General features: G+C 62.7%; 2 protein-coding genes across 3 annotated transcripts in view; one reads left to right on the forward strand and one right to left on the reverse strand.

Moving 5' to 3' along the window:
• CD247 (CD247 molecule) overlaps positions 1–19,485 on the forward strand; it is a 24,701-nt gene extending 5,216 nt beyond the window's left edge. The window contains exons 2-8 of the mRNA XM_055122178.1: positions 17,673–17,776; positions 17,855–17,911; positions 18,175–18,255; positions 18,368–18,400; positions 18,606–18,662; positions 18,890–18,931; positions 19,155–19,485. Coding sequence (XP_054978153.1) covers positions 17,673–17,776; positions 17,855–17,911; positions 18,175–18,255; positions 18,368–18,400; positions 18,606–18,662; positions 18,890–18,931; positions 19,155–19,220 — 440 coding nt within the window. The 3' untranslated portion in view covers positions 19,221–19,485. The remainder of the gene's footprint in view (positions 1–17,672; positions 17,777–17,854; positions 17,912–18,174; positions 18,256–18,367; positions 18,401–18,605; positions 18,663–18,889; positions 18,932–19,154) is intronic.
• Positions 19,486–19,887: 402 nt separating this feature from the next.
• POU2F1 (POU class 2 homeobox 1) overlaps positions 19,888–26,396 on the reverse strand; it is an 81,229-nt gene continuing 74,720 nt past the window's right edge. For both annotated transcript variants that reach the window (XM_055120882.1, XM_055120881.1), the window contains exons 15-16: positions 26,254–26,342; positions 19,888–26,150 (exon numbers count right to left, since the gene is read on the reverse strand). In XM_055120882.1, the coding sequence (XP_054976857.1) occupies positions 25,843–26,150; positions 26,254–26,342 (397 nt within the window). In that variant the 3' untranslated portion in view covers positions 19,888–25,842. The remainder of the gene's footprint in view (positions 26,151–26,253; positions 26,343–26,396) is intronic.

Below are 26,396 nucleotides of genomic sequence, written 5' to 3' on the forward strand. Positions count from 1 at the left end.
CAGCCCTCTGCCCCGTCTCCCCGTCTCCCACCTTGCTCCCTAGCTCTTTTTTTCTCTTTTGTGGGGGCCATGCTGAACCTCCAGGGTTACTCCTGGCTCTGTGCTCAGGAGTCACTCCTGGCGGTGCTCGGGGGACCCTATGGGATGCCGGGGACCGGCCCTGAGTCGGCCACACTCAAGGCCAGCAAGCGCCCTCCCTGCGGTGCTGTCGCCCATGCCGGCGGCCCTGGTTCTGGTGACCTGCTGGGGTCTCTGCTGGTTTTCCCGCTGAGCTGACGGGGTCGATCAGGGTTAGAGCCCCACAGGGCCCCTTCGGGCTGGCTCGGGTTAGAGAGAAACCTGGTCCCTTCCCTCCTGTCCACCCGTCTACACGGCAAAGCCCAGAACACGGAGAGGACCGTGTGGACGCTTCCAGAGTCCGTGGGTCTGGCCGTGTCCCCTGCAGCCGTTCCCCTCCGGAGCGCCGGGGACAGGGCTGGGCGGGAGGGCGGCCACATGGGGGCTGAGCTGGCGACCTGCCTTCCCCCTGGGCCCGAGCGAGGGGGTGTCTGCCCGCAGCCAGCCCCCGGCACCCGTCAGGAGGGGGCCCTGGGCAACACCCAGGTGTCGGCACAGACAGAGGGCGTTTGGCGGGGCTGGCCCAGTTCCCGCTGACCCCGGGTGTTCCCTGGGTCTGCCAGGAGTGAGCCCCGAACACAGCGTGGCCCCAAAAAGGGAAAAAGAGTTAAGGAGCAAGAGATGGTGCAGAGGGCTGGCACTCGGGAGACACAGGTCCTTCTCAGCATGGGCTGGGAGTAGCCCCTGCATGGAGTGACCCCCCAGCCCAGAGACGCACACAGACACACACTCAGACACGCTCAGACACACACAGACACACACACTCAGACACACACTTAGACACACACACACAGACACACACTCAGACACGCCCAGACACATGCTCAGACACGCCCAGACACATGTTCAGACACACACACTCAGACACACACGCTCAGACACACACAGACACACCCAGACACATGCTTAGACACACACTCAGACACACATTTAGACACACACTCAGACACACACTCAGACACACAGACACACACAGACACTCTCAGACACACGCTCAGACACACACACTCAGACATACAGATACACCCAGACACATGCTCAGACACACGCTCAGACACACATGCTCAGATATAACACACTCAGACACACACTCAGACACACACTTAGACATACACACTCAGACACACACAGACGCGCTCAGACACACACACTCAGACATACACTCAGACACGCCCAGGCACATGCCCAGACACACGCTCAGACACACACTCAGATACACACACACTCAGACACATAGACACATACTCAAACACTCAGACACACACACAAACGGATAGACACACACTCAGATGCACACTCAGACACACGGACACACACACTCAGACACACAGAGACACACACTCAGATACAGGCACACACTCAGACACAGACACAGACACAGACACACACACACTCTCTCACACTCTCCCGATGCTTTTCCCAGGTCGGTTCCCTCCAGGCCCCCTCCCTGCCCACCCACAGGGCCATGGGTGCTTCTCGTCCAGGTGGTCGCCCCGAGACACCCGCCCTGGCACCTGCTGTGGTGCCCGGCCCGGCCCTGCGCCCGCCTGCCCCACTCGCGCGGCTCTGCAGAGCCCAGCAGCCGGGCAGGGGGCGAGGTGGCTTCCGAGCCCCCCGGGCCCCCTTCCACAGCCCCCCAGCTCAGGGGACAGTGGACAGCTCTGGTCTTGCTGGCGATGTCGCTGTTTTCCCGGAGGGACCCCGTGTGCCCTTCCTGGCCGGGGTCCCGGCCTGGGCTCGGCCTCCCAGGAAGTTCCCACGCTCACGGGACGCACCACGGGGCTGTGGGCTGGGGGCAGGTGGGTCTTAAAGCCGCCGGGGCTCGGGGACCTGCGTGTGGAAGGGACAGCGGGCAGGCAGGCGTGCACTCACACCCCAGGCCCAGGGCACCCTGGGCAACTCCTGTCTGGGGCCTCCAGGAGCTGTTTCTGGAAAGTTCCCTCAGCCCTGTGGTCGCCGCGTTTCCCCTCCCTGCTGCTCCTTCCCGGAGAAGCTTCAGAGTCAGCCTGTCGGGGGGCTGGACGGTGGCTCCAAGGGCCAGAACAGGGCTGCGGGGGCAGGTCCGGGCTCAACCCCCGAGCCCGGAGCCAGGAGATGTGGGGGGCTGTGTCCTGATCGCCACAGCCCCTCCCCCAGGGTGAGGCCCACCCCCCGCCTGCAGAGACGCTGTCCACGGGGAGACTGAGGGGGGGGTCACTCGCCCCATAAGCCCCTCCTGGACACATGGCCGTTCCCAGACCCCCCAGACCCACCAAACCAACAACAAACCCAAACAACAGTGTTTTTTACAGATACACTGGGTGGGGGGCTCGCCCACGGGCTGTGATCTTGGGGAGCCAGAGGGGCCGGGCCGTGCGGGCACCACCTCGGCTTCCGGCCGGGCCTGGGCACCTCGGGGGCGGGCTGCAGGCCGGAAGATGAAAGAAGCACGTCAGAGGGCGCCGCCCCCCGGGACACCGGGGTTGCCTCCGAGAGCCCCGACGCCAGCGTGTCCTGTGATCTCGGGATGACTCGGGGAGCCTCCGCTGGGCCTCCCGGGGCCGTGTCCCCCGTCCATACCCTCCTCTGGCCACCCGGCTCTGGCTGGGCTCGGACCTGGCCCCATGACACAGACCCGGCTGTGGGGGGCCAGAAACCCCCCCAGCTGCCCCCCTCCCGGGAGGCCCAGCGAGGGCGGAGGGCAGAGGGCAGCTTTGCTTGGGCAGGAAATGGGGAGAGGGCGGCTCCCCCCAAACCCGCCATCATCCTAGGGGACACCTGTGTGTACCCCAAATGCAGGCTCAGCCCCAACGCGGGGTGACTGAGTCCCTGTGAGAAAAAAAGAGTGTGTGTGTGTGAGAGAGAATGTGTGGGAGAGAATTGTGAGCGTAAGGCGTGACAGTGAATGTGTGTGTGTGTGTGTGTGTGTGTGTGTGTGTAGAGAGTATGAGAGAAATGGCATGGGTGTGAGAGCTTTGTGAGAATGTGTGTGCCTGAGAGAACTGTGAGTGTAAGAGAATGTGAGTGTGTAAATGCGAGGATTGTGAGTTTGTGTGTGAGAGATTGAGTGTGAGAGTGAGTGTAACAGTGTTGTGAGTGTGTGTGTGAATGTGAGTTTGTGAGTGTTTATGTGTGCGTGACAGGACGTGTGAGTGACAGTGTGTGAGAATGTGTGAGTGGGACAGTGTGTGTGAGAGAGCTTGTGTTTCTGCGGGTGTGAGTGTGAAGGTTGTGTGTGAGAGAATGTGTCAGTGTGAGTGTGTCAGAGTGTCTGAGAGTGTGTGTGAGTGTCTGAGAGCTTGTATTTGAGTGTGTGAGGGTTGTGTGTGAAAGCTTGTGTTTGAGGGAGCTTGTGTTTAAGTTTGTGTATGAGGGTTGTGTGTGTGAGAGATGTGTTTGAGAGTGTGAGCGTGTGAGTGTGTGAGAGCTTGTGTTTGAGTGTATGAGGGTTGTTGTGTGTGAGAGAATGTGTGATGTGAGAGTGTATGAGGGTTGTGTGTGTGAGTGTGAGAGTGAGGGTTGTGTGTGAGAGTGTGTGAGAGAGCTTGTGTTTGAGTGTGAGTGTAAGGGTCGTGTGTATGAGAGAATGTGAGTGTGAGTGTGTGAGAGTGTGTGAGAGCTTGTGTTTGAGTGTGTGAAGGTTGTTGTGTGTGAAGGTTGTGTGTGTGAGAGAATGTGTGATGTGAGAGTGTGTGAGTGTTGTTTTGTGTGTAAGAAAATGTGAGTGTGAGAGTGTGTGAGGGTTGTATGTGTGAGAGAATGTGTGAGTGTGAGAGTGTGTGAGGGTTGTTTGTGTGAGAGAATGTGTGAGTGTGAGAGTGTGTGAGGGTTGTTGTGTGTGAGTGTGAGAGTGTGTGAGGGTTGTGTGTGAGAGTGTGTGAGAAAGCTTGTGTTTGAGTGTGTGTGAGTGTGAGAGTGTGTGAGGGTTGTGTGAGAGTGTGTGAGAAAGCTTGTGTTTGAGTGTGTGTGAGTGTGAGAGTGTGTGAGGGTTGTGTGTGAGTGTGTGTGAGTGTGAGGGTTGTGTGTGTGAGAGAATGTGTGAATGTGAGAGTGTGTGAGAGTGCTTGTGTGTGAGAGTGTGTGTGTGAGGGTTGTGTGTGACAGTGTGAGAGCGCTTGTGTGTGAGAGTGTGTGAGTGTGAGGGTTGTGTGTGTGAGAGTGTGTGAGAGAAACAGGCAGCCGGGCGGGAGCAGCGCTCTGCGTGTGGCGGGAAGGACTCTCGTCGCTCTCCTGCCCTCAGCGGCTCTGGCCGGGGCCGAGGGCGCTCACGGGAGCCCCGTTGGGGGACACGGGCCCGAGGCCCCCTCCCTGCTGACTCAGCCCAGGGTGGGGGAGTCTCTCACGACTCCGGGCTGCGGCCCTGGGGCCCCCCATCTGCTCACCCTCAACTTCCGGCTCGAGATATTTGGGTCACGTGTCCCCGCACCTGGTTCCCCACAGCCCACCCTCCCCGGGCCAGTCTCAGCGCTGAGCTGGAGGCCGGGGGCGCGGCCAGGGCCCGGGACCCCCTGTGGCCCCCACAGCCAGGTGCGGCTCCCGCCAGCCCCAGCCCGCACGGCCGCCGGTGTAGACTCCGTCTCGGCCGAGTGTCAGCGGATCCACTTCTGCAGGTCCCTCCGCCTCTTCCCCACGGAGGGACGCCCGGGCGCGGGGGGGCGGGCAAGGCGGGGGTCCCCGAGACCCCCAGGAGTGATTCCTGAGTGCAGAGCCAGGAGGAAGCCCTGAGCACTGCCGGGGATGGCCCGACCCCCACCCTCCAACACACACTCACACTTATACACCCTCACATATGTTCACACACGTACACACATACCGCTCACACACATTCACACACACTCATACCATTCACACACACACACACACATTCACACACCCCAAACCAACAACAAACCCAAACAACTGAATGTTTTTACAGCAACACACAACACACACACACCCCCAAACCAACAACAAACCCAAACAACTGAATGTTTTTACAGCCACACACAACACACACACTCACACACCCCAAACCAACAACAAACTCAAACAACTGAATGATTTTTACAGTCACACACAATGCACACACACCCCAAACCAACAACAAACCCAAACAACTGAATGTTTCTTACAGCCACACACAACACACACACACACACTCACACACCCCAAACCAACAACAAACCCAAACAACTGAATGTTTTTACAGCCACACAACACACACACACACTCACACACCCCAAACCAACAGCAAACCCAAACAGCTGAATATTTTTTACAGCCACACAACACACACACACACACACACACCCCAAACCAACAACAAACGCAAACAACAGAATGTTTTCTACAGCCAGGCCCGCCGCCCTGTTCCCTGCACGGCCCCAGAATGTTCCGTGACTCCCGATCCCTGGCACTGCCAGGAGCCCGGGTGCAAACACGGAGCATTTTCTCAGCTCGGTGGCTGGCGGCCCAGTAGTCAGGGCTGGAGCGGTGGGGGCGGGGGGGTCGGGGAGGGGTGAGGGGTGGGGGTGCTGAGGGCCTGTGCAATTAAACACCTCCGAACCAGCCACCCTGGGCCGGCTCTGGGAAGGACCCCGGGGCCAAAGGTCAGACCCTTGCTCTGACCAACAGCCCAGCGACCCCGTTTCTGTTTGTGGCTGTAGTTGGGGCCACGCCCAGCCGTGCCCAGGGACTGCTCCCGCCCTTGGCATCAGGACCATCTCCCACCTGCAGCATCGGCGGGGGAGGGGCGCCCCAATTCCCCCCCCCCGCCTCCCCCGCCTCCTTGCACCCTCTCTCCCGCCCGCAGCCCTGCACAGCTGGGCTCCCACCCAAGGCGGCCGGTTGTGGGAGAGGGTGGCGGCCTCACAGCGGGTGGGGGGGTGGGGGCGCAGGTGCTGGGCTTGCAGCCAGACCCAGCCTCACCCCCTCCAGCCCCCCTCAGGCAGCCCCCGGCCCAGCCCGAGTCTGACTCCTGCAAGGGCAGAGCCAGGCCTGATTGTGGGGGGGGCGCGGCTGAGATTCGGGGGACCCCCCCGCCGAGCCCTCGGCAGGCGGGCTCAGGCACAGATCGGCACGGTCATGGTCTTGAAATGGCGCGGAGATGGGGGGCCCTGGCCAGGAGACCCCTTGACGTGGATTCTGGGGAGGGCGGGAAGGCAGGGGGGTCCCAGTTGGAAGGGGGACGTCTGGGTTTAGGAGGGGGGACCCGAGGGGGAATTCTTTTTTTTTTTTTTTTCTTTTTGGGTCCCACCCGGCATTGCTCAGGGGCTACTCCTGGCTCTGCACTCAGGAATCACTCCTGGCGGTGCTTAGGGGACCCTATGGGATGCTGGGAATCGAACCCGGGTTGGCCACGTGCAAGGCAAACGCCCTCCCCGCTGTGCTGTCGCTCCAGCCCCCAAGGGAGAATTCTGCCTCTGAGCCGTGTGACCTCACAGCAGCGGAGCTACCCTCAGCTCTTAGAAATTGGGAACAATTTTTTTTTATTTTTGGTTTTGGTTTTTGGGTCACACCTGGCAGTGCTCAGGAGGAGGCATTGCTCAGGGCCGACTCCTGGCTCTGTGCTCAGGGATCTCTCCTGGTGGTGCTCGGGATCGAACCCGGGTCAGTTGCATTCAGGTCTTGTGCCTTTTCCCCTGGAGGGGGAAAAAAAAAGCTTTGGCCCCGCTTTTTGGTGTTTTGGTGAGCTACATCCGGCAGTGCTCAGGGCTGACTCCTGGCTCTGTGCTCATTCTAGGCAGAGCTCGGGGACCCTATGGGGGTGCGCATGGCAAACCCAAGTTGGCCATGAGCCAGGCCAGCACCTTACCCACTGGGCTATCTTTCCGGCCCCTAAATTGGGGTCAGTTCTTCCTTCTTCAAGGCGGGGCAGAGGACTGAGCCATAGCACAGCGGGGAGGGTGTTTACTGTGCACACGGCTGACCCGGGTTCGATCTCCGGCCTCCCCTAGGGTCCCTCGAGCCCCTCTAGGAGGGTTCCCCTGAGCACAGAGCCCGGAGTCAGCCCTGGGCATCACCAGGAACAAAACCCAACCCCCCAGGGCACAGCTGGTGGGGTTGGGGGTGTTTCTGGGTCTGGGGCTCTAAGGGCTGCGAGGGAGGTGGCTGTCACCAAGGAACCAGGGCTAGTAAGTCACAGTGACCGGAAGGGGACAAAGGGGAGGTTGGGTCAGGGGGAGGGGAGGGGGCAGCAGGTTCCTGGAGGCATCTGGGACGGTTTCACTCGCCGCAAATTGATGAGCCCCCCGGAGACCCCCCCACCCATTTCCCTGATGCTGCCCTGGGAAGGAAGTCCTTATTATTCTTTTTTTGTTGTTGTTGTTTTTTTAATTTTTTTTCTTTTTTGGGTCCCACCTGGCGATGTTCAGGGGTTCCTCCCGGCTCTGCACTCAGGAATCCCTCCTGGCAGTGCTCGGGGGACCCTAGGGGATGCTGGGAATCGAACCCGGGTCGGCCACGTGCCAGGCCAACGCCCTCCCCTCTGTGCTCTCGCTCCAGCTCCTTTTAATTTTTTTCTCTATGGCTGACTCCCGGCTCTGTGCTCGGGGATCACTCCTGGCGGGCTTGGGGTCCGGGGGTGGAACCCGGGTGGGCCACGGGTCAGGCCAGCGCCCTCCCCGCTGTGCTGTGGCCGCCCCCTTCCCTGGTGCTCCCCCACCTCCCACTGGCCCATCTGTCAGCGGGGGCCGGGGCGCAGGGGTGTCCCCCGCGGGCTCCCCAGGTTGTTGATTTCAGGCCGAGAGGAAAATTCCGCTGCCGCCGTCACACCGAGGGCGGGCCGAGCTCTCGGTGGCTCAGCACGGGGGTGGGGGCCCCCTCTCTCCCTGCTCAGCAAAGGGTTAAACTGGCGTGTCCCCCCCTCCCCGCCCCCGCCCCCCGGGGCTTCTCAGTCCGTCTGTCTGTCCAACTCCTTCTCGGGGAGACGCACTCCTGTCTCTGAGTCACACCGGTCAGGGGCTGGTCAGCCCTGCTGGGTCCAGGGGGCTATGACAACAGCATCGTCGACCCTCTGGCCGTCTTGGGGCTTATATGGCATCGGGAGGAGGGGACTGGCCACTCCTGGCAGCCCTCAGGGAGCAATCCCGGCGGTACCCAGGGACCCACGGGGATGTATGTCCAGGCCCTTCCAGGCCCGGCGGCGGAGGTGACACTGCACTGAGGGACCCTCAGTGCGCGCCCCTCCCCCGCCCCCCACCCCCCGCCTCAGTTCTGGCCCCGACTGCATCCTGCGAGGGTTGTTCCAGCCTGGGAAGGAACCTGAAACTTTCCACCCGCCCCGGCACTGCAGTTTCACCGACACCCGTCACCGGCAGGCAGTTCTGCGGGGGTTTGTTTTTGTTTGGGGGCCCCACCTGGCGATGCTCAGGGCTGCCTCTGGGCTCTGCACTCCGGGGTCACTCCTGGCGGTGCTCACGGGACCCTAGGGGATGCCGGGGATTGAACCTGGGTCGGCCGCCGTGTGCCAGGCCAACGCCCTGCGGTTTGTCCAATACAACTTTTTGGGGGGCCACACCTGGTGGAGCTCAGGGTCGGGCCTCGGGGAACCCACATGTAAATCGCGTGACTCACTCCCCGTTCCCGGTCAGGATTCTGTCTTTGAAGCTTTGACTCCGCCGTGGCGTGGGGCTCCCCCCGGCGCCCCCCCGCCCCGAGCAGCCTCACGAGAGCTTGTGACTCCCGAGGTGTGTCAGACTGACCCCAAAGGACCCAAAACATCAGCATCGGAGCAAGCAGGCCCCGGGAGCTCCTTATAACGCCCGTTTTCACTCGCACGGGCACACAGCTCCGGGTCTCTGAGTGTCCACTGGCCGGGGCGGGATTTGTCTTGGGGAATGGGGGGGGGGCATGACCCAGGACTCCCACCCTGACCTCTGGGACCCCTTGGAACGGGCCCAACCACTGCACAAAGACCCCGGCACCCCGGGGGGAGAAACAGCACCTGCTCTGTGTGTGTGTGTGTGTGTGTGTGTGTGTGTGAGCTTCTGCCCATGGCTCAGTCCCCAGGTGACTCAGAGCAATAAAACTGTCCCAGGCCGGCCGCATGCGTGAGATTCTGTGCTCAGGTCACATCCGGGGATGCCGTGGACGTGAGCGTCAGCCCAGGGCCAAAGGGGGACTTGGACCAGTGCATGCGCCCCGGGGTCCCTGAGAAAGCGCCGTGGGGTGGGAAAAACGGCCAGTCCGGGCCCCCGGAGACAGGACTTGGGCCTGGAGGTCTGCGCTTCGGGGGGGTGGGCCAGGCTGGGCCTTGGCCCCCCCCCCCCCCGAGCGGCAGGATGTGGTGGCTGGCACCTGGGATGAGCGTGTGTCCCGGCTGCGCCCAGCTGGCCACGTGCACTGTGGCCGCGCTGTGGCCGCGGGTGGGGGCTGGCACTGGCACCCCAAGACCCACCCCCAGGGCTTGGCAGCCCAACTCACCGGCCGAAGCAAACCACTCCCCTCCCCGACCACAGTCCTGGGCGCTGACGCCTCGGGGCACCAGAAAGGGGGTCTTCTGCCCCTTGAACCCGGGGGGTGGGGGTGTCTTTTTTTTTTTCTTTTTTGGGTCCCATCCGGTGATGCTCAGGACTTCCTCCTGGCTCTGCACTCAGGAATCACCCCTGGCGGTGCTCAGGGGACCCTATGGGATGCTGGGAATCGAACCCGGGTCGGCCGCGTGCAAGGCAAACGCCCTCCCCTCTCTGCTATCGCTCCAGCCCCGGGTGGGGGTGTCTTGACAGGGTCTGTCAGCTGTGTGTGCACAGGCAAGGCTGGGAGGGAAGTTTGGGGGAGGGTTTGGTTTGCTTTGGGGCCACACCTGGCAGTGCCCGGGGGACCCTATGGGATGCCGGGGATCAAACTTGGGTTGGCCGCATGCAAGGTAGGCGCCCGCCCCGCTGTGCTCTCGCCCCAGCCCCTGGGAGGGGTCCCCATAAGGACTCCCAGCCTGGGAGAAAGTCCCCATGTGTCCTGCAGCTTTGTCAGGCATGTGCACAATTAAAGTCTCTCCTAAGAGTAAAAAAAGTTTTTTTTTTCTTTTTCCGATGGGGCCATACCCGGCGATGCTCAGGGCTGACTCCTGGCTCTGCACTCAGGGATCACTCCTGGCGGTGCTCGGGGGACCCTATGGGATGCCGGGGACCGAACCCGGTCGGCCGTGTGCAAGGCCAATGCCCTCCCCACTGTGCTATCACGCCAGTCCCATAAATACGCACATTCACAGCCTTTTCTGATCAAGTTCTGTCCCTTCGGACGTTTATTTCTTTTTGTTTTGTTTTGTTTTGTGTTTTCTTTCATTTTTTGGGTCATACCCGGCGATGCTCAGGGGTTCCTCCTGGCTCTGCACTCAGGAATTACTCCTGGCGGTGCTATGGGATGCTGGGATTTAAACCCAGGTTGGCCGCGTGCAAGGCGCTCCAGCCCCTCGGATGTTTATTTCTTGAAAGAAAATGGTGATGATTAAACATCCAAGTTGTCAAGGGAGGATTTTAGGGGTGTGTGTGTGTTGGGCGGACCCTCCAACGGGCAGACGCCCCCTTGATGGCAGAGTCACCACACAACTTTGCTGCCTTGGTCAGAGGGGACCAGAGAGGGCAGAGCAGGGTGGGGGCCGGGGGAAGTGTCAGTTGGGGAAAAGGGGTCAGGGGCCGGAGCGACAGCACAGCAGGGAGGGCGTTGGCCTTGCATGCGGCCGACCTGGGTTCGATCCCCAGCATCCCATAGGGTCCCCCGAGCACCGCCAGGAGGGATTCCTGAGTGCAGAGCCAGGAGTCAGCCCTGAGCATCGCTGGGTGTGACCCAAAAAGCAAAAAAAAAAAACCAAAAAAAACGAACGAACAAATAAACAAGGCATCGGGGGCTTTCACGCTCTCTGCGGTCAGGCCATAGCACCCCTGGGTGGCCACCCGGGCGTGGCCTCGAGGACATGGATGCTGGTTCCTCTGAGCTCGCCTGGAGTCAGCAGCTGGCTTTAAATTCCTTCATCCACAAACGGGGGGCAATAGCACAGCGGGGAGGGCGTTTGCCTTGCATGTGGCCGACCCGGGTTCGATCCCCGGCATCCCATAGGGTCCCCCGAGCACCGCCAGGAGTGATTCCTTAGTGCAGAGCCAGGAGTCAGCCCTGAGCATTGCTGGGTGGGACCCAAAAAGCAAAAACAAAACAATAAAAAGGAACTGTGGAGCGTAGTAAGCCAGGCCCTTCTCTCTGGGAGGTCCTTTGACCCTGATTTCAAAGAGTCTCAAAACTATGGAGTCGGCCCAAAAAGAAGGGGAGGGAGCCAAAACCAATTTTGTGGGGAGCCAAGTCAGCGTGGACAAGGGTCGCCCTTTGTTTTAGATAAAGCCAAAGTCTAAATTTGATTTTCAAACCCGGGGGATCTAAAGTCAGATGGAGCCGGAGCCATAGCACAGCGGGGAGGGCGTTTGCCTTGAACGCGGCCGACCCGGGTTCGATTCCCAGCATCCCATAGGGTCCCCCGAGCACCGCCAGGAGTGATTCCTGAGTGCAGAGCCAGGAGGAACCCCTGAGCATCGGCGGGTGTGACCCAAAATAACAAAAAATCAAAGTCCAGTGGCTCAGCCTCTCCTGGTCCAGCTGAATGGGTTTGGGGGGTCTCTGGCTGGACCCCCAACATCAGGCCTGATGAAATCAGTTCCACACCGCGGCCAGGTTTGTGAGCCACACTTTCTTTCTTTCTTTCTTTCTTTCTTCTTCTTCTTCTTCTTCTTTTTTTTTAAGGCTGTCTTTCAAAGCCAGATAACATCTGTTCCGTTTTAGGAACTCCTGCATCTGAGTGCGTTTGGGTGAGGGCTGGGGGGCGGGGGGCGGGGGGCCGTGGGTGTCATTTCCTTCAGCTGCGGGGAAGGCGAGCGACGCTTGAGTTTTATTTTTCTGCCTCCCCGCATGGGTCAGCCCCCCTGCGGTGTCAGGACTGGGACCCTCCGCACCGGCGCCCGTTGTGGGCTTACGTTTCACTTAGTTTTCAAGGTGTTGCTCCAGTGGGGCTAGATTTTATTTTTTTTGGGGGGAACTACCCCCCCTGCAGTGTGTGGGGCGAGTTGCCACATTGGAACTCGAACCTGGGGCCTCACACATACAAAACCGTCTGCTGGATCCAGTTTAGCAGGGGGGCAGGGCGGGACGAGGGGCCCAGGCAGGTGATGTGGGCTCCCAGAGGAAGGTTCTGGAATGCGCCCAGCAGGGTGCCGGGGGGTTGGGAGGCATCTGTTTTGTTTTTTTTTTTTGCTTTTTGGGTCACACCCGGCGATGCACAGGGGTTACTCCTGGCTCTGCACTCAGGAATAACCCCTGGCGGTGCTCAGGGGACCCTATGGGATGCTGGGAATCGAACCCGGGTCAGCCGCGTGCAAGGCAAATGCCTTCCCCGCTGTGCTATCGCCCCAGCCCCGAGCATCTCTGCTTTAAGCGGGGTCGGGGGCTGCTGTGATCAGGCCTCTGGGGTCCAGGGGGATGGAAGCCGCTGACCCTGCTGGCCGCTGACCCTGGTTCAGGCCCCTGGTCCCCAGACCCCGCCAGGAGTCAGTCCTGAGCATAGCCGGCCATGGCCCGGCCCCCAGAATCCGCCTCTCTGTTTCCCAGTGGGAATCTTTCCATAGTGGATGTCACGGAAGTAATGAAAGTAACGGGGCTAAAGTGATAGGACGGCGGGGAGGGCGCTCGCCTGGCACTCGGCTGAGTGGGTTCGATCCCCGGCATCCCATAGGGTCCCTGAGCCCTGCCAGGAGTGATCCCTGAGCACAGAGCCAGGAGTCAGCCTGAGCACCACTGAGTGTGCCCCAACCCCCCCACACTCTGAAACAAAAAACCCGAATTAAGATAAGTCCGTTGGCGTGCGGCCAGGGACATGGGACACCTTGGCGCTGCTGTTTCTAACTCACACGCACAGTTTCCCCATTGGAACTTGGCCCTCATGGAGAAACCTCGAGAAAACCTACAGAGCACCCCCCTGGCCCGCTTGTACCCCCCCCATCCCGAGAAAATAAAACATTGGTTTCTGTTTTGGCTTTGGGGCCATCCCCGGCAGTGCTCAGGGGACAGCGTTCTGGCTCTTTGTCTGTGATCCCCAAAGTGCGGGCGTCCGAGGCGGAGAGGCAGGCTGGGGGCAGGTGGACAGTCCAGCAGGGACACAGCCCTCCCGCCCACCCCCCCCCCGGGTTTCACGACCGGGGAAGTTTCTAGAGCTCTGAGGAGCCTTGGGTGGGGGCTCTCAAGAAGGGCTGTGCAGGCTGCGGGGCATGTTCTTGCACTGGACAGGCTGAGCGATGACCCCGGTGCTGGGAAGGGACCCCCGCAGTGCCATGGCCGGAAGTAGCTTAGACGACAACTTGTGACGCTGCGTGCTGGGAGCCGGGGGCACTCGTGGCCTTGTTGCTCTCTGGGTCGCATCCGGAGAGGCTGCCTGAGACCCCCGAGCCCTTCCACACCCAGCCTGGTCCCGGCGTGGGGAGCTGCGGGGCCCCTCCTGGCTCTCGAGCCCCCGGGAACGTGCCCGCGGGGACCAGCTTGAAGGACCCTCACCTGCGCCCAGTTCATGCCCTCCTGCGGGCATGGAGACGGGGGGAGGGGTTGGCTGTAGAGCCACGGGACGGGGCCGGGGTCCTCGGACCCGATGGCCACCCGGGGGCCTCCCGGGGGCTGGGACGTGCTGGGACAGCCGCACCCTCTCACCCAGCTCCGTAAGGTTCAGAGTTGAAACCCCAGGGGGACATAGCGGGGCTCTGGTGACCTCGTGATCTCCTGGGGGGTCCAGGGGTCACCACGAGAGCGAGAGGGAGAGGGACGGAGCCCTCGGTTCAGCCCTCCTGAGAAGGCGGCTCAGCAGCCTGGCCCCCTGCCCCCCACCCCGTCCCCACCTCAGCTGCAGGGCTGCGGGCGCGACGGGGCCTTTGATGGGGCGAAGGCTCTGCGTCACACGTGGGGATGGCGGGGCGTGGGCTGGCCCCGGGGCTGCCAGCGCACTGAGCATGGGGAGCCAGCGGGACCCGTGCAGCTCCCCGAGGGGCAGGGAGGGGAGCACAGGCTTGCTGAGTCCCACCAGGACCTCGTGGACCCCCCTTGTCACATGTCGGGCGCGTGGCGGGGGGGTGGGGCCCCTGGGGGCCAGGTGGGCATGTGGGAAAGAATGACGGGGCGTGGGGGAGGACACGGAAGGGACTCCTGGGACACGGGCAGTGGGACACAGGACACAAACACGGGACACAAACATGGGACACATGTATGGGACATGGGACACAGGACACGGAATAGGACGTGGGACACCAACACAGGACACGGGACACGGGACACAGGCGCAGACAGAGCCACGGGATAGGCAGACATGGGGCACAGTCCCTGGGCGCCTGGCACAAGTCAGTTCTGTCCCCGCCAGCCGAGCCACGGCTCCCTCGGGCACGGGGCTCTGTGACCCCAGGAGAGCCGACTCCCTCCCGCTCTCTGGCGAGCCCGGGCTGGGGGATCCAGGGCCCGGGGTGGGTGGGGCAGTGGGGGCGGCCCACAGGAAACTCGGGAGGAGACGCTGGGGCTGGAGGCAGCTGCACCCCAAAACCACAGGGTGCCCCAGCTGCGTGTGGGGTTCAGGAGTCAGGGGGTGACTGTGTGTGGGAAGGTTGAGGGGCCAGGATGCAGGGGTCAGCGTGGGAACAGCCCGGATTCCCCCCTGGGGGGCCCCGCCCAGCCCTCCCTGACACTGAGAGTAGCACCTCCGACCCCAGTCCTGTCTGCCCGTGACCCTGTGTGTGACCATCTGCCCCGACCCTCTGTCCCTGACCCCGTCTGTCCCTGACCCTGTCCGTGACCTCAACTGCCCCGACCCTCTGTGGCTGCATGCAACCCAGAAACAGCGTGTCGGGAGGGAGAAGGAAACTCACGTAGGCCTTGCCGAGACCAGACAGACGGTCTGAGATGCTCAGGGGTGGTTCTGGGGACGTGGGCAGCAGCACTGGCCCTCAGTCCAGCTCATGGAGCAGCCAGCAGGGTCCCACACTGGGGTGGGCAGGGCTGGGTCCAGGAGGGGGGCCGAAGGCCCATCAGTAATACCGTCAGGGTCTGTGAGCACTTCAGGTAAGCCTGTGGTTCTCCCTGCCTCGGTTTCTCTCAGGGCTGCTCTGACAAGCTCTGGCATTCAGGCAGGTCTGGCTCGGAGGAAACCAGGCAGAGCTGTCACTGGTCAGAGGAGGTGACAACCAAGGGAGATAAAACAGCCTACGTCACTTAAGGGATGCCAGGACAAGGGGCAGGCGCACCACTGACACAGACCTGCAGCGGCCACCAGAGGGCGCCCAAGGCAGGCCAGTTGGGGCCTAAGTGCAGCCTGGGACTCTGGCCCTGAAATTCCGAGTTGTGGCCACCAGAGGGCGCCCAAGCGTAGACCAGTTGAAGGTCTAGGTGTAGCCTGGGACCCTGACTCTAAAATTCCTGGGTGCGGCCGCCAGAGGGCGCCCAAGTGTAGCCCAAGTGGAGGCCTAGATGCAGGACTCTGGCCCTGAAATTCCTGGGTGCGGCCACAAGAGGGCGCCCAAGACAGGCCAGTAGGAGGCCTAGGTGCAGCCCGGGACTCTGGCCCTGAAATTCTGGACGCGGCTGCCACAAGACAGATCAGTTGGAGGCCTAGGTGTAGCCTGGGATTCTGGCCCTGAAATTCCAAGTTGTGGCCACCAGAGGGCGCCCAAGCACAGACCAGTTGGAGGTCTAGACACAGCCTGGGACCCTGACTGGGAAATTCCTGGATGCGGCCGCCAGACGGCGCCCAAGTGTAGCTCAGTTGGAGGCCTAAGTAAAGCCTGGGACTCTGGAATTTTGGGATTCGGCCACCAAAGGGCGCCCAAGCCAGGCCTGTTGGAGGCCTAGGTGCAGCCTGAGACCCTGGCCCTGAAATTCCGGATGCAGCTGCCAAAGGGCAGACCTTGACTCTGAAATTCCAGGATGCGGCCACCAGAGGGCGCCCAAGCATAGACCAGTTTGAGGCCTAGACGCAGCCTGGGACCCTGACTCTGAAATTCCTGGGTGCGGCCGCCAGAGGGCGCCCAAGGCAAACCAGTTAGAGGTCTAGGTGCAGCCTGGAACTCTGACCCTTAAGTTCCAGGATGCGGCCACCAGAGGGCGCCCAAGCATAGACCAGTTGGAGGTCTAGGTAAAGCCTGGGACACTGGCCCTGAAATTCTGAATGCGGCTGCCAAAGGGCAGACTAGTTGAAGCTCTATGTGTACCCTGGGACCTTGACTCTGAAATTCCTGGATGCGGCCGCCAGAGGGCGCCCAAGCGTAGCCCAGTGGAGGTCTAGGTAAAGCCTGGGACTCTGGCCCTGAAATTCCGAGTTGTGGCCACCAGAGGGCGCCCAAGCGTAGACCAGTTGAAGGTCTAGGTGTAGACTGGGACCCTGACTCTGAAATTCCTGGGTGTGGCCGCCAGATGGCGCCCAAGTGTAGCTCAGTTGGAGGCCTAGGTAAAGCCTGGGACTGAAATTTCGGGATTCGGCCACCGGAGGGTGCCCAAGGCAGGCCTGTTGGAGGCGTAGGTGCAGCCTGAGACCCTGGCCCTGAAATTCCGGATGCAGCTGCCAAGGGGCAGACCTTGACTTTGAAATTCCGGGATGCGGCCACCAGAGGGCTCCCAAGCATAGACCAGTTTGAGGCCTTAGACGCAGCCTGGGACCCTTACTCTGAAATTCCTGGATGCGGCCGCCAGAGGGCGCCCAAGGCAAACCAGTTGGAGGTCTAGGTGCAGCCTGGGACACTGGCCCTGAAATTCTGAATGCGGCTGCCAAAGGGCAGACTAATTGGAGCTCTAGGTGTAGCCTGGGACCTTGACTGTGAAATTCCTGGATGCGGCCACCAGAGGGCGCCCAAGCGTAGCCCAGTGGAGGTCTAGGTAAAGCCTGGGACTCTGGCCCTGAAATTCCGAGTTGTGGCCACCAGAGGGCGCCCAAGCGTAGATCAGTTGAAGGTCTAGGTGTAGACTGGGACCCTGACTCTGAAATTCCTGGATGCGGCCGCCACACGGTGCCCAAGTGTAGCCCAGTTGGAGGCCTAGGTAAAGCCTGGGACTCTGAAATTTCGGGATTCGGCCACCAGAGGGCGCCCAAGGCAGGCCTGTTGGAGGCGTAGGTGCAGCCTGAGACCCTTGCCCTGAAATTCTGGATGCAGCTGCCAAAGGGCAGACCAGTTATAGGACTAGGTGTAACCTGGGACCTAGACTCTGAAATTCCGGGATGCGGCCGCCAGAGGGCGCCCAAAGCAAACCAGTTGGCAGTCTAGGTGCAGCCTGGGACCCTGACTCTGAAAGTCCTGGATGCGGCCGCCAGAGGGCACCCAAGGCAAACCAGTTGGAGGTCTAGGTGCAGCCTGGTACTCTGACCCTTAAGTTCCAGGATGCGGCCACCAGAGGGCGCCCAAGCATAGACAAGTTGGAGGCTTAGGTGCAGCCTGGGACTCTGGCCCCGAAGTTCCTGGATGTGGCCGCCAGGGGGCGCGCGGGCTAGGGGCATCTAGGGGTGCGGGCACCTGCAGAAGCTCCCAGAGCGGGACTCCCACTGGGGGGCGTGGTCAGAGGGTGTGGGGCGGCCCCAGCCCGGCTGACCCCACTGCCCCTCACAGAGGCCCAGAGCTTCGGCCTGCTGGACCCCCGGCTCTGCTACCTGCTGGATGGTTTCCTGTTCATCTATGGCGTTGTCATCACCGCCCTCTTCCTGAGGGCCAAGGTGGGTGCCGGGGGTCGAGACCCCCCCCGGGGGGTGCCGCTGTGGGGAGCCCCGTAACCCGCTCTCCTCCTCTTCCAGTTCGGCCGCGGTGGGGATGGGCCCATGGATCCGTCGGGCCACAACCAGGTCTACATTGTAAGTCAACCCCGCGGGGGAGGGGGGCGCCCTGGGTCCAGCCCCCCCCCTCCAGAGCTGCTTCCTGACTCCCCCCATGGGGCATCGCTGTCACCGAGCAATGAGTACTCTCGGTAGCACTGAACACCAAGCACTGGCTAGTACTGAGTAGCACTGGGTGCTCGGGGAGAAGCGGGAAGTGGGCCCCGGGGGCCTCCTGCGGGCGCCCCTCAGAGGGATGTGCACAGTCATGAGCGTGGGGGCTGCCCTGTCCCCGTCTGCAGGAGCTGGGCACAGGCGGGCGAGACGAGTATGACGCGCTGTACAAGGGCCTCGGCCAGAACCCCGAGGGCAGGGGCAAGCAGGTAGGTGGCCGGGCGGGCAGCGCGTCCAGCGCAGGCGTGGACACCCATGACCCCTGTGGCTGGGGGGGGGCTGGTGCGGCCCCCTGACCTCTGTGCCCGTCTGTCCCTGCAGAGAAGGACGCCCCACCAGGAAGGCCTGTACAACGTGAGTGGCCGGGGGTCCCCGGGGGTCAGGCGGGCTGTGCGGCCCACTGACCGCCAAGCCTGACCTGGATGGGCAGCTCGGAAGGTTCCAGAGGCCGCGGGGGTGGGGGCGGGGAAGGGAGGTGGACCCAGCGGGCGCCCCAGGTGCTCGGGGCCTCCGTGCTGAGCCCAGGGTGAGGCCAGCCCCGTCCCCACTGTCCCCGCAGGCCCTGCAGAAGGACAGGATGGCGGAGGCCTACAGCGAGATCGGCATGAAGGGAGAGGTGAGGGCCCCCTGCGCGTCCGGAAACTCCCCCTCGTGCACGCATGGGCCCAGCCGGCCAAGGTGTGGGGTGTCCCCCTGAGCCTGCAGGGGCCGTGCCCGGGCACCCCCAGATCCCCGTCTCACACGGGCGCACTGCATGCCAACCCCGGACTCTGATGTCTGAACCCCACGGGGCAGTCTGCTGGGTGCCCCCCCTTCTCACCCCTGTCTGGGCTTATTCTGCAGAACCAGCGCCACAGAACCAAGAACCACGACGGCCTCTACCAGGTGAGGGTGCAGCCAGCGGGGGGGTTCCCCGGCCCGGCCTTGGGGTGCCCCTGGGAGCAAATCAGGCCCTCAGCCGTGGAGGCCAGCGTGTGGCCGCGTCCCAACGCCGCCCTGCCAAGGAAGACCCCCTCTCCCTCCCCTCTGGCCTTCCCTGGCCCCCCGTCTAGTGAAGCGGACGGGGAGAGTCTCACTGAGGGCCTGATGCGTGTCCTCCTCCCCCCAGGGGCTCAGCACGGCCACCAAGGACACCTACGACGCCCTCCACATGCAGGCCCTGCCGCCCCGCTAGCGCCCGGCTTCCGGCCCCCAGACCAGGCCCCCCTCCCCCCCGACACTCACCCTCACGGGCCCTGTGAGGTGCCCCGTCCTCAGGGATGCGTGGACACAGCCTGTTTGGGGACTCTGGGGGGCCTGGCGCTGCTGTAAATTCGCCTGCTGCTGTCCGCCTGTGTCCGCCAGGGGGCCCGGGGACAGGCCGCCGCTGAGGCCGTGTGGGGAGGCCCCGAGGCTGCGCTGACCATTGGCTACGCCAGCCCCGCTGCTCTCAATAAATGCTTCTGAGAAACGCCACCTCTGGGCTCAGATACACACGGAGGTTCAGACGTGGGGTGCAGGCAGGGGGCACCCTGGGGAAAGGGCCTGGGGGGACGGAGGATGACAGAGGGTCTCTCTGGGCGGGGTGTTTCTGCACACACACACACACACACACACACACACCTACCTTGGCTGCGTGGGGGTCACCAGGATGGGGGTGGCCGGAGAAGCTGCAGGGACAACAATGGACTCACCGTGACATCACAGTCTCTGGGGAGCGGCAGTATTCTCCACAGGAGGAGGGAGGGTGGGCACCAGGCGTGCAGAAGCTTCCAGAACAACACCACTGTCACTACCACCTCTGCCATCACCAACTCCACCCCCCCACCCCTACCACCCCAAAGAAGCACCAACAATGTGAAAACACTTGAAAAATGGTTTAATGATGTTTACAACAGAAATGAACTGTACAGTTACAGTAAGTTTAATATATATATAAAAAAAATTACAGCAGACAAATGCATCTACACAAAATCTACCATTCCATTCAGATTCACTGTCACGGCGGCCGGCGGGGCCAGGGCACGGGAGAGGCGACCTGGCACGGTCCCCCGCGCCCCCCTCCCTGCCCTGTGCCCCGCCACGTCAAGTTCTGTGGTTTCCAGTTTCTGAAACCAAGAAAGCGTGTTTCCAGGACCCCCAGACTCCGAGGAAGCGCCTCCTCTGGGAGGGAGGTGGCCACGAGCCCCGACAGGGCACCACTTCCAAGAGAAATGCGCAAGGACCCTCCCCCCCAGCAGGCAGACCCCCCCCACCGCCTGCCGGAGCCGCTTACACCACGTCTGACGCCCCCCACGCGAGAGAATCCAGACTCACATTTTAAAGTACATATAACCGAAGTTTGGGGGGGCCAAGGGCCAGCGCCCCCTCGTGCACCCGACAACAGTGGAAACACACCCTGAATCAATAATACATATATATATATTTTTTTCAAAGGAAATGAAAGAAAAAAGGTGGGGTGGGGGGGTTAGGATTTTCAAAGACACGGAGAACGAAACAGCGTTAGAAAAATCACGGTCACTTGCTGTCTAAATGAACTGCCGCCAGCTGCAGGCAGGAAGCAGCGAGCCGGGCCCGGCAGCCCGGAGGTGTCACTGGGTTTATGTACACGCAGAGCTTTTTCATTTTCCTTTTATTAGGAACACCTAGGCAGTGAAAACTGTTCTGTTAATACATACGCAGACACACCCGCAATGTACAAAAATACTCTAGTTCCAGACTACGAGGACAGCTCAGTCACTCCCATGCTTACGGGGCTCGCACTGGAGACAGACGGGAAGTTCAACGACAGGGGGTTTTGTTTTTTGTGGGTTTTTTCTTCTTTTTCTTTTAATATCCCAGAAATATACCAAAATATACATCTAAGCTTTGGAATTACTGAGGTTAGACTAATGCAAGTGCTGGGTAAGTCGTACTTGGTAACAACTCTAAGGTTCTGCAGGAAGGACCATCTTTGGTATATCCGCACCAGGCTAATATTATTAACATCTGGATTCTCCTTTGGGATTGAGCTTGTGTGACCCTAGAACCAAATGCGCCCCCCCCACCCCACCCCACCCGCCCTGGTCAACTGAGATTTAAAAAGACCCATGTAAAAAGTTCCTTCATCCGGCAGCCCCCCTCCCCCCCAGTTAAAAAGTCACAGGCGTCCACGGGCAGGGGTGGGGTGGGCGGTGCATAGATGCTGGAGCGACGGAGAGAAGAGAGAGGCCGGCGGGGGGGGGGGGGGGAGGCTGGGCCGGGCCACGCCCAGGGTCCCAGCGCCCAGCGGCAGCCCGCGCCCCCAGCCCACGGAGTCCTGGGCCCCGGGCCCGACTGGAGGCCACAGAAGATTCCCTTCTCTTTGGTTTTTTGGTTTGTTTTGAGTTTATACAATCATCAAGAAATCTTTGGTTTTGGCTGGAAAGTCAAAGAACAAAAGGAAACACAGGAACGCCCGCGGCGCTGCGCTAGCAGCAGGCCTGGGCAGCGGCCCCTGGTGCGGGCCGGGGGGTACATTCAAAGAAAAGCTGAAAGGGCTGGGGGCAGCTTCGAGAGAGCGCCACGGGAGAGAAGATTGTCAAATAATAATAATATTAATAATAATAAAAAACTTAAATATTTGGATTTATTTTTTTTGGTCATCAAAGAAAAAAAAGTGAGATGTGTATGCAGCAGGTGGCTGGGAGCACTGGCCGCCCTGCCCCCAGGCCAGAAGTCAGCAGGACCCGGGGCCGGGGCACCCCCAGGCCCCCCCCCCCCCCCCGCCAGCCCCTCGAGCCTGGCCAGAAGGAGGAGGGCGGTAGTTTTCACCCTTGGTTTGCAGTAGCTTTGCAGCAGCGACATTCAGGGGCTATGGGGGCCCACCTGGGGTGCAGAGCTGTGTGGGACGGACAAATGGGCGGACGGACCGACAGACAGGGAGGACAGACTTGGGGCTCTGGGGGTGGAGTCAGCCGCGGGCCCGAGCTGGAGCTGAGGTATACGACAGTGTCTGGGGGACAGCAGGTGGGCTCAAGCCGACCGACCTAGCCTGGGCCACACCAGGGAGGGGGGCGGGGGGCCAGGCACCCCATTTTCCAGGGGAAGGACCATCTGGACGGCGGCCTGAAGCCGCGGTTTGGGGGTGCAGCTCACGGCCAGCACCCCGGAAGGGCGGCAGGAAGAGGAGGGACGGCAGCAATGCCCTGCCACTTCTGGCCACTGCTCCCCCACGCTGCCCCTGTGGAATGGAGGGGAGGGGACCGGCCGGCACGAGCGTCTTTGGTACCCGGACCCGGTCCCCACCCGGGTCTCAGCAGAAAGGCCGCGGGCGCACGGCCCACTCGGGCCCAGCCGGGCAGCCCGACCTGCACCCAGAGGTAACGACACAGCAGCGGCCTCGGGGACCCGAACCTAAGGGCCTGTCCCTGCCTGGCCCGCAATGTCCCACTCCTGCTCGGAGCCAGTCACGGGCACACTGAAGTGTCCTTTGGCCAGACAGAAATCAGGAGAAACACAGATACACACACACGAGCGCGCGTGCGCACACACACACACACACACATGCACGCATGCACACACACTCACGCACAATGTCACCAACATAGCCCGCTTGTCCTCCATCCCGGCCCTCCCTCACCTACCAACAGGGTCCCCGAGACGTGGCAAGCAGCCACCATGCCTATCCCGCGGAGTCACCGACGGTCGGACCCACGGCCGGGAAGCAGCTCCCTAGCATGAAGGTTCTCTCCACATGTCTGGTTCGGGGGTTCAGACGGGTTCCGCAAGCACGCTGCGCTGCTGAGGTATTTCAGGAGGGTGCAGGCCTGGGCGGGACCCCTCAGGCTTGTCCTCCCTCGGAGGCTGTTGCCAGAGAGAGGAGGAGACGGGCAGGTGGGCTTTGTCCGGCAAAGGCCGAGGGATGGCACGCGGGCGGGCAGGGAGGAGGGAACAGTGACCCACAGCCCCCGTGGGAATCGGGGCGGAGGGATGGGGGGGGGAGCCCCGAGGGAGGCGGCGGCCAGAGGCCCGGCCCCTGCTGCCCTCTGCGGCCCCCACGGAGTGGGGAGCGGAGAGCCCGCCTCCAAAGCGGCATCCCAGGTGTCTAAGTGGGGAGACGGCAGATTGGGAACAAGGCCGCAGTGAAGACCTCGCGCGCGCACACACACACACACACACACACACACTCAGGTACACACACCCAGACACAGACAACACACTCATACATACTCACACTCATACACAAATACTCCCCCCCACACTCATACAACACACCCGTGCACACAGATACACACGCTCACAATCATACACTCACATGTGCACGCATGTGCGCGCGCGCACACACACACACACACACTCCTCATAATCACCGACCCCCAAGAGCTCATGGGCGGCCGAGGCAGCCTGCGGACCCCTGGGGCTCCATTCCAGGTACGGCACAGACCCCCCCAACAAGGGACCAAGGACAGAGCAGGAGCTGCTGGTGTGGGGCAGCGGGTGTCACAGCCCGAGCCAGGAGCGTGTCAGAGTCGCCTTCTGTCCGGCCAACGCTCATCCCCAACCTTCCTGTGCACATGTGTATGGGGGAGGGGATGTCCTCTCCGTGTGAGTGTGCATGTGTGTGTATGGGGGAGGGGATGTCCTCTTAATGTGAGTGTGTATGTGTGTATGGGGGAGGGGATGTCCTCTCCGTGTGAGTGTACATATGTGTGTATGGGGGAGGGGATGCCCTCTCCGTGTGAGTGTACATGTGTGTGTATGGGGGAGGGGATGTCCTCTTTATGAGTGTGCATATGGGGGAGGGAATTCCTCCTTGTGTGTGTGTACACGTGTGTAAGTATGGGGGAGGGGATGTTCTTCCCCATGCATGCGTGTGTGTGTGTGTGTGTGTGAGAGAGAGGGGATGTCCTCCCCTGTGCGTGCGTATGTGGCAGGAGGGGGTGTGCCTGTGTGTGGAATGGGTGTTCCGACCCTGGGCGGGTGTGTGTGTGTGTACTCCTGAGTCAGTGCTCGGGAGCCTCTGCAGTCGCCTCTCAGCCCCAGGCCGGGAGCAACTTCCAGTCCCGGGACCAACTGGCGTCGCCCGCGGCTGCGCTCGGGGGTCACCGAGCTGTCTCGGCTACACTGGCAGGAACCCCAACCGTCCGGATCTAGACGCGGTGCTCCTGGGGCCCATACAGCAGGGCCGCGGAGACCCGGGAGGGAGAAACTGTGCTTTCTCCGCTCCGCCCAAACAAGCGGGCCGAGCTCACCACTGCCCGCTTCTCTGGCGAGAAGCCTCCTCCAGAGACAAAGCCTGGGGGCCGGCAGGCGCGGGGCTGCGAGTCTCACCCGACGGCGCTGTTCCCGCGCTCCCGCCCTCCACCTCCTGGTTCTTCCTGAGAGAGAGCGCGGCGGGGAGAGGGTCTGAGGCTGCACCCGCGTCGCCCGGCCGTGTGTATGTGTGTGTGTGTGTGGGGGGGGGTGCATGAATACACGCACCCGTGTACCCGCCCCCCCACCCGCTCTCAGGGAGGGGACGGAACCGTCCTTCTGGAAGGTTCCTAAGCGGCTTCTGACTGGGGACTGACTCTCTCCTGAAGGCTGATCCTTGTGCTGGCTTACAGGCCGATTCTCCCAAGGACACACATGCACACGCTTGCACACGCACGCACACGCGCGCACACCCCCCCCAACAGAACCCCCTCCCCCACACGGCGCGGCGGGGACCCCCGCCCACACGTCCTTTGGTAGCGAGCCGGGGAAACGGACGCAGAGGCCGGCCCCCTCCCTGAGCCCTCCTCCCCCGCCGCCGCCCCCTCGACGGGCGCTACAGTATTCACGACATTCCAGAATCATCCGCAGGGGCGCCCCCGCTCGGACCCCGGCCGCGCGCGCGGGCGAGCAGGACGAGCAGCAGCTTTCGAAACGCGACGCGGTCAGTAGCAATGTCCCCCCCGCCCCCTGCCCGAGCGCTGGCTGCGCCCGCCAGGGGCCACTTTGGTTCAAGCTTCGCAAGTCACGACCCGGTAACCGGCGCACGGACGGCACCTCCCCTACACGCAGCCCGCCGGCCTGGGGGTCTGGGGGGGGGGGCGGGCGGGGCGTTAAATACTTTGGGAAGTGAACAGGAAGACAGCGGGGGGCCGGGGGGTGGGGTGGGGGGGGCACGCGGCCGGACCCCAGCTCCAGCGCCCCGGGGACCCTCCCCCGTCCCTCCTCTGCTCGCGCTCCTCCTCTCTGCACCCTCCCCCCCGCCCTGCTCCTGGGGGTGCCGCGCAGGCCCCGCCCCCGTCCTTCTGGAAGGTTCCGCGGCCCGCGCTCTTCTCCCCCTCACGCCTCCTGAGGTGACCCGCCGTGGAGGGAGGGAGGGGAGCCGGGGCGGGGGCGTCTGTTCTCCGCCGAGGAAGGTTCGGGCGGGGCGAGGGCCACCGACAGACCCCCTGCACACCCCCCTGCACACTGCAGCAGGCGACGGGCGTCCGCAGTAGTCTCGGCGGGGCCGGCGGGGGCGCGACTGGCCCGCGGGAGCTCCCCGCCCGCGCCAAGTGCTCCGAAGGCACTGCTGAGAGGAGGAGGGCGCGCGCGGCAGCGCGGCCGCGGCTTCCGGAGTCTGCACCAAAGCCTCTTGCATAAGTGGCCAAAGGGAAGGAATTTTCTAGCACCTCTGGAAGAGTCGCCGGGGGCAGCGGCCCAGCGGGGCCCTCGCGCCCGCCCCGTCCCCGTGCGCGCGCGCCCGTCACGGCCGTCCGTGGGCTCCGGGTGGGGGGCGGTGGGCGGGAGCGTCCTCGCGCGGCCCGGGCCACCCACGTGTCGGTGTCCGCCTGTCCCCGGGAGTCTGTCCGGAAGGTGCCGGCGGCCGGGGCTGCCGCGCCCGCTCACTGCGCCTTGGGCGCGGCCGACGGGGCGGGCGCGGCGGAGCCGGCGGGCGCGGCGGTGAAGAGCGCGGGCGGCGTTCCCTCGGCCGAGCCGGCGGGCGCGTGCAGGCTGGCGGCGGGGCCGGCGCCCGGCGCGGTGGCGGCGGCCGAGACGAGGCTGACGGGGTTGCTGGTGAGCAGGGACAGGTTCTGGGGGTTGAGGAACAGCGGCGCCGTCACGATGTTGGGCGCCGCGCCCGCGTTGGCGAAGACCAGGTTCCCGGTGGCGTCCAGCGGCGTGATCGGGAGGGAGCCGCCCGAGGCCAGCGCTGCCGGGAGACGCGGGGTGAGCCCACCCGAGGCTGGGAGCCTCCAGGGGCTTCCAGAAGCTTCTCCAGCGACCCCCGCCCCCCACGGGCGCGCGGCACCCACCTTGGATGGTGGCCAGCGTGCTGTTGCTCATGAGCGCGGGGCTGAGCGCGCCGCCCAGGGTGCCGGGGTTGAGGCTGAGGAGCGCGCCGCTGCGGGGAGAGAGGGGTCTCAGCGCCCAGGTGCTGGGGGCCCGGCCCGGCTGC

The sequence above is a fragment of the Sorex araneus genome, chromosome X (assembly GCF_027595985.1).
Source record: "Sorex araneus isolate mSorAra2 chromosome X, mSorAra2.pri, whole genome shotgun sequence".
In the NCBI taxonomy this organism is placed as follows: domain Eukaryota; kingdom Metazoa; phylum Chordata; class Mammalia; order Eulipotyphla; family Soricidae; genus Sorex; species Sorex araneus.